This window comes from Habropoda laboriosa, unplaced genomic scaffold, assembly GCF_001263275.1.
Source record: "Habropoda laboriosa isolate 0110345459 unplaced genomic scaffold, ASM126327v1 scaffold333, whole genome shotgun sequence".
NCBI lineage: Eukaryota > Metazoa > Arthropoda > Insecta > Hymenoptera > Apidae > Habropoda > Habropoda laboriosa.
Genome location: NW_017100500.1, coordinates 177548 through 185300, shown reverse-complemented (window position 1 = coordinate 185300; position 7753 = coordinate 177548). Strand labels below are relative to the sequence as shown.

The following is a 7753-nucleotide window of genomic DNA, read 5'->3' as shown; positions in this document are numbered from 1 at the left end:
ACGCGGAGAGACAGAGAGAGAGAGATGACAACAGGAAGAGTATACTCGCTCGCTCGCTCGCTCGCGCGCGCCGGTAGCACACGATGCACTCGCCGCTGAGCGTGTGCGAGCGCGCACGCTGCAGCAGAAACCGAGGCGACGGAGGACTGGGCTCCTTATCAACCGGCGCAAATACTCCCGGACGCCGCGCCATGCTCGTGAGAAGCAACGCCGATTATCACACCGGATCTACACCGGGGAGGATTTGTTCTCGTTGCGCTCCATGGTTGTTGCTCTCTTTCGACAAACGCGTTTCACGGATTCGATGTTGCACGGTTAGGCGTCGCGTCGGGGACCACGAGGTGCCAGGCGACACACCTCTTTTACACTCGGATTCAACGAATGCCGCGTCAATGACCTCACACGCCGGTTCGAGCTTCGTTGGTGTTCGACGTTTCGGTTTTTTGACAGCGTTACCTTTACAGCTGAGCCAGATGGGGTAGACACCTCGGGGGGATGACTACGTGAAAATGTTGACTTTGAGATTTGGATTTGGGTGTACGGTAACAGGCGAGTCTGCGGGGTTATTGGAAAATGTACGTAGTACTGGGAAATTCTGGGTAGGTGTACATGTTCGAGGGAATGTAACGAGCTTGTAAGTTAATCCGTCAAATGGAACCTCTCGACAGTGAAGTTTTTGTAAAATGTGACACATTTTGTACACATACTGTAAATCATTTTTGAAATGCATTTTGTAATGGAAAAATTATACCGTTGCTTTGTTACACATGTATTATCTAATGCTTTGTTTCAATGTTCACTATCTAAGGATTTCATTAGTTCTATCGTATTCCTTTCTGTAACTTTTGTTCTTTAAGAGAATCGTACTAAGTCAAGATTACGATGTTGTTACCTCTTTGCACTCCAATGGCGCTGTTATGGCGACATGGAGAACTTTAATATGTAAAATTCCGGTATTTTTATATTATATTATTTTTATTTTTCAAAACAAAACTGTGGATTTTGAAAAGTTTCATTATTAATCTTACCGAGAAATGCTTGGAGCGCAAAGGGTTAAATTTCAGTTACAGGAAATTGGGAAGATGTGCTTCCCGACGCATCAAACTCTGTAATAACAGAATCTGAATTTACGTTCGCGAATTGAATCGACGGAGGTGAACGGCTGATTAAGAAAAAAGAAAAACCAGGGATTTCAGATCGGTCGCTCGATAAACGCTATTTTAATCTGTCGATTAGAGAAGGATGTTCTCGAATAAGCAGCATGCAGACGAGAGGAAGACCGATTGGATCCTTATCAAGCACTTGCAAACGATGGCTCGTGAGAAGACGGTCGATTATCGAAGAGCCAACCTGCACGATTAGGATATTTCGAAACCTCGTGTCGATCCACGTAATCTATTTTCTATCTCCGATTCTATTGTTATCAACGTTTCGAACGTAACACTCTATCGTTCAATCTTATCGTTTCTTTTTTTTTTCCAGTACTTCTGTTTGAAATATTCACCGATGTAATTGCTCTAACTTCAAGTTTGTCGAAACGACACAATTCATTTGCCGAAGTGTGAAAATATGCAAATAAGAGTTGCATCGCTAGGCGAAGATAGCTTGTGCTTATCAAAAAAAACAACCGCGACTCCACCGAGACGCGACCGCAACGTCCTGCTTTTCGGTTACTACTTATCGAACACGGCTTTTTATCTGACGGGCGAAACCTGAAAACCGGGCGAGTGTTCATTAAAAAACTTTACGAGCACTCGCAAAAACGAACCGACGAAACAGCCTCTATGGAACACTTCAACGCGCGTAGACGTGCTTCAACATATACCGTGGATATTCCGAGACAGACGATTCCCTTTCCCGACAATAATCGCGCGTTTATATTGCCGGGATGAGAAATTTTTTAACATCGAGAACACCTAACCAAATATCCCGCGCAATATGTCAGTCTTAAACTGCACGCGAGTAATTACTTTTGCGAATCATTAAAAATGCAAGCTAGTTGCAACTCGGGAAATTTTCATCAAATTAGCACGCGCGGAAATTCCAACTCCAACCTCGGTTCCCTACATACTCGAAAATTCCATCAGTTTACCAAAATATCGTTTTCCAAAATTCGATTAAATTACCGAAATATCAACTCCGAAAATTCCATTGATCTACCAAAATATACGAATAATAAATTTTCTCTCGGAGAAGAAATAATTTTCCACGATATCGATATAATTCGCACAAAATCTACACGTCAGAGGTTCCAACTTCCGTCGTGTTCCACGCAAACGTGAAAATCCTCCGAGAATGTACCGCGAACATTACCGTAAACTTCATTCGATTTCCATTTTCCAAAGGTAAACGATCGGGAAGCACGTGGACGTCGAAAAACTACCTGCGAGGAACGCGTCGTCGAAAAGCAGGCCTGCGCATGAATGTCGTTAACGTGTCCAAGACAGCTCGTGTACTCGGGGTTCCGATAAGGTGCAGCAACGCGGTAAGAGGTCTAGCTGCATCCAGAGGAGAGCCGAAGAGCGAGAAAGAAAGAAGCGTGCGGGGGTGTTGGGACGTGGAGGAGGGACGGGTCGAGAGGAGGGCTGGACAGCCTCCGATAAAGGGTCGTACACCCCGAGCGGCACGCGTGGCCGCTGCTATCCCCGTGTATCTGATTCGACGAGCCTCTCTCTCTCTCGCTCTCTGTCCCTTTCTCTGTCCGCAGCTATGAATCAAATGTTTACGAGTGACGTCGTCATGGTAATGCACTACACGTAAATTTGCGAAATTGATCAACCGAAACGGGGCAAAATTGGTAAAACGTCCCGTTTCGCTCGATGTATCTGCGACGACCTGTTCGTTCCGACACGAGCAATATTTGGAATTTGTTCCCGTTGAAATTTCATTTTTCCGCTCTTCACGCGGCTCGCGTAGTTTTTAAACAAGTTAATTTTTTTGGAGGAAAATCTTTTGTGCTTTTGCACAGAGAGACTTTGCGAGTACAGAATTTTCATGATCTAATTATGTGTGGAATGCAAATTTGGAGTTGCTTTTCCTGGGAAATTTACTTTTTGTGTTATGCCATTATCGATGCCAAGCAGTGAAATTTTTAGTCCTTTTGATACACAGGCTTTTGCTTGGCATTGCCATTTTTATTCTTTTTTTTTTTTTGTAGGTACGGAATTTTCATACTAACTTCATTAATTAATCAGAATTCAATTCTTAGCGAAATGTAAACTTTAAACTGCTTTTTCTGTGAAATTTATGAAAATTCAGATAATTCGCTATTATCGAAATTAATAATTACACTCTATTCAGCAAATTTCTGGAACTCTTTCAAACACCCTGTATGTGCATACACGTGTATATCGCAAATACTGATAATTTTTTATAGGGCGTCTGCACGTATCAAAAGCATAAGCTGTGCAAATATTCGCCTACGTGAATTACAACATTGAAAGAGCTAAAGAAAAAAAAGAGAAGAAAAATAGTACAAAAGGAATCCTCGCGATGTTAATTCTTTTTCTTTACAACCGATCACACTCTGTCACACTCATGTCGGAGCAAGCATATTCGCGAACCGTGTAACTTAGCTCGCGATAGTGGCTCGAAACAAAGAAATTCCTTTTTCATATCGACGCTCATGATTTGTCGTAATGCCGTTGTGCCTACTAGCTCGACTCACTACTATCGTACACTCCATTTGTTTATCAACTTCTTCCTCCCATTCCCTAACCGGTAGATAATAAAAATCAAACGTTTCTTCTCACAAAAACCCAACAATAACAATGTCTACAATTTGAATCGATCAGTCGACATCTACGAATGGAACTGCTCCTAAGATAAGAATCGTTTCTCGAGAAAGGAACACTAGTTGGACATTTCTAAGCTAAAAATTCTCCGTGACACAACCTTGAGGTTCACCGAGAAAATGGAGGTTCGAATGAACGATATATGCACTCACCATCTCTGGACATGCCGAGGCGTAGGCACTTTTGCAACCGACAGTACTGGCACCGGTTTCTGTTTACACGGTCGACCACGCAATTCTTGTTCCGTGGACATTGATAGTTGACGACCGACGACTGGGACCGCCTGAAGAAGCCTTTGCAGCCCTCGCAGGTGATCACGCCATAATGAACGCCGCTGCTCTTGTCGCCGCACACCTTGCACGGGATTATTTCGATCTGGGCTGAAAGAAGAAGGAAAAGGAAACGTTAAATTCCCCGTTAGTTCACGTGCGGATTCGAAACCGATACGATAATTGACGGTCGACGCGCATGCACACTCGTTGCATGTTGCACGCGTAGCCCGGTTATACTTTCGTTTCCCTCGCAGGTAAATTCATCGCTGTGCATTCGAATGATATTCTTTCCTTTTTTTTTTTTTTCACCTCGTCGCGTATGCAGATACGCGACATTTTAATCTAAACTTGCAACGCAATAAATTGTCATGTGTTTAAAAAAAATTCGCGATAGCGAAGTGAAAACGTTAATATTAACTCTTTCGTGTCTGAATTATTCTTTTTGAGAATATCTCATTTATTTCTGCGATGGACACTAAATTGAGGTGAATTTTTGTTAATTAGTCGCGAAAGGGTTGAAGTCGATTTAAAAATTATTCTGTAATTCAAGTAGAATAAATTTTTGAATACGCTTTTTGTTAATTTCTACGATGGATGCTAAATTGAGATGGTCACGAATATATTGAAGTCGATTTAAAAATTATGTCGAATGTGTAATTCGCTATGGAGATTATTATTTCAATTTTTAATAATAAGCCACGTTCGAAAAGAAAACGAGAGATTTCGCTACTCTTTCAGCAGAGTGTATAAAAAATGAAGAGCGAATAGTTTATTCCTGGCTCGTCGAAATTCATCATACCACCGGTCGTTCCCGCATAGTATATTTACGGATAACCTTTCGATTGGGAGACAATACTAGACGGCGCGTTTCTATCGCGATGTAACCGGCGGCAAACCGTTTAAATGCATCATGAGCTATCTGCCAGAGAGTCTCACCAGAGATTTCGTATCGTTTTAATGTGCCACGATAACCGAACGATAAAACGTGGCGGCCGTCGCGGCGCGGCGTTTCTGCCTGGAAAAATCAGAGTTAGAAAGAAACGACGTACCCACTTGATACCGCAAAAATACGATCAAGCGAGCCTTTCATACCCCCGAGGTTACCAACAAAATGCAATCGCGTATACCGGACGCACTCTCTATGAATCGACGAAATCGCGGGTGAAAAGTGTCCTTATCCCGTAACAGGAAAAAACATGGTCTAAAATTAAAATACGGTTTCCTCGCTCGTTGCAAACAATTGCGATAAGGGGACGAGAATTTCCTCGTAGCACCGCGTGGTCGCCAGATACGATCGTAAAAATAACAAAATTATACTTCCAAGCAGATATTGCCGGTGTCGCTTCAAAGAAAAATGCAGCTACTTTTAAAACTCCGACATTCCGCTTTGCTGCTTTATCCAGTTCTTTCTTACGAACGCTCAACGAACTTTCTGCATATTGTAATTGTGTATATATATATATATATACATACATACATACATACATATATACCAGATAAGATCTTCGGGATAATGGAATTATTTCAACGAGATGCCCTTACTTCTCTCAAATATTAAATAGAATAAAGTTTCGTGGATGTGTATCGTTTTATCCTCCTTCGTTATCGTTAAAGATAAAGAAGAAGAAAAAAGAGAACGTCGAAAGTTCATTCTTTTCACGTGGAGTGATATCCACAGATTGAAGGTAAGAGGAGACGGGTTGGTTTGTAGTGTTCGTCGAATTTGTCACAATCCACGAGTACCTCGTATAGAATTGACTTGAAGCCTACGATCGTCCAAGAGGGTGTTTTCTGGACTGGGAGTTTGCACTGGAACCCTGGCTCTCGTCGTTTCCGGTGGCTGAGGACTCGTACTGTCCGCCCCCCAACTTGGCCCACCAAATGTTGAGAGACTTCCCTCCATTTACGTTCCACACCAAGGTGTTTCATTTAAAATTCACTAACAGCTCGTACATGAACACATTACGGTGGCTATTTCTTTACCTTTTCTTTCTTGGGCAGTCTATCAGTTTTAACCGTCCAACTTCGTTCGTCGATTATAACAGATCACATCACATCGTTGTTATCGTTCACACCGATGATAATATTTAACAACACGTTCTGTTCTTCGTCGAAGAAACAACAGTAGCGGAGAATTTCGAGAAATTCGATTGACAGTGCATCGAAACGAATTCAAGAGACCGTTGTACCATTGATCGCGAGATCGTATATCAAACGAGACGCCATGGGCGCCCGAGTTCGAACACGTTGCACAGTGTTGTATCCCGCAAAAGGGGACGGGATAGAATGTCCCACGGAGACGCGGAGAATTTTTCTTCCGCGGTCTAAAGAGGATCGTTCGTCGAAGAAAATTAGTGCTGACACGTAACCGATTCTGGCTCGCTCGATGGAGCTGCATGAGCACGATCTCCGAGAGTCTAGCTTCGTCGAATATATCTAAAGGTGCCGCTCTAACGAGACACTTCCCTCAAAACGCTGTAAAACCAAGTTCTTCTTAGGCCCGTTTTATCACTTTCCACCGAAATCACGCAATTCTTTGTCTTATATATTTAACGTCTCTGTTGTGTGTACAGCTACGATTGTTGGTGGACTGTGTATAACCAAGTTATTTTACCATTTTTCATTCGAATCGCGCAATTCTTCAGTTTGCTTATTTAACGCTATAAACGATATGATAGAGTTGTGATTACACCTCTAACGACAGTAACAATCTAATTCTCTAATAACTGCTACAATCCAATTCTGTACCTCGAAACTAAAGTAACCCAAGTTTCGTATCGTAATGTTACAGTAGAAAAAGAACCATCAGCGACCACACGTAAATCAAAACTGCACTCGAAGTACTTCAAACAACCAAATCCTTTTTATTTACCACGCAAGATAAACACATCCCTACATCTCTAATAAAGGAAAAAAAGGAGCAGAAAGATCTGAAACCTGAGAAAAAAAAAAAATGGAGCTGAGTTAGTCTGACTCAAAGGTACAGAATTATCGTCAGTCGAAAATACCATGGAAAGAGGACAACAACAAAACAGCACGACGGGCGAAAATGATCGTTCGAACCATCCCTGAAACAATCCTCCAGAGGCACGCCTATTTATACACCTTCTAACCTGGATTTCGACCAAGAATACACCCCGAACCCGAACGAGAAGCATCCCCTAAATCAATCGCGGCTTACGGGCTGTGCGCTTTCGAACGCGTCGCCAGACATGGAATGCGCGCGACAAATTCCCGTCTAGAAGCTTAAACCTCGTCCGCTCATCGATCACCAGCCACCACCGCTTCTTCCTCCGCCCACGTCTGCCTCTCGATGGACGATCTAGCGCGCGCCGCGTTACCAATCAAAATAATCCACCCCGGGGGTTTGGTTCGCCCTCGTGTGTAGCGAGAAAGGTCGGAAAACGCGTGGAAAAGCGAACGGCGGCGGGACGCGAGAGAAAAAGAAGAGATGCGGCTGCTGGTGCTGGTGCTGCTACTGCAGTGGCTCCCGTTGCCCTCTATTTTCGTTCTCAGCTCGGTAATACGGCGTCTATATCGTGTGTTGCGAGGGCGCCAAAGTGAGACAGAAGAAAGAGGGTGTACTGGAGTAAGAAAGAGAAGAGAATCGGCGAGGCTATACAAACGAGAGAGAGAGAGAGAGAGAGAGGAACGATGTTCGCATGCATCTTTCTGTCTGTATTTACT

The 7753-nt window shown here is 43.2% G+C and overlaps 1 protein-coding gene across 1 annotated transcript in view; it reads right to left on the bottom strand.

The window, feature by feature from the left end:
- The window catches only part of LOC108576122 (probable nuclear hormone receptor HR3), a 110549-nt gene that overhangs the window by 12702 nt on the left and 90094 nt on the right, over positions 1–7753 (bottom strand). The window contains exon 2 of the mRNA XM_017939051.1: positions 3947–4174. Coding sequence (XP_017794540.1) covers positions 3947–4174 — 228 coding nt within the window. The remainder of the gene's footprint in view (positions 1–3946; positions 4175–7753) is intronic.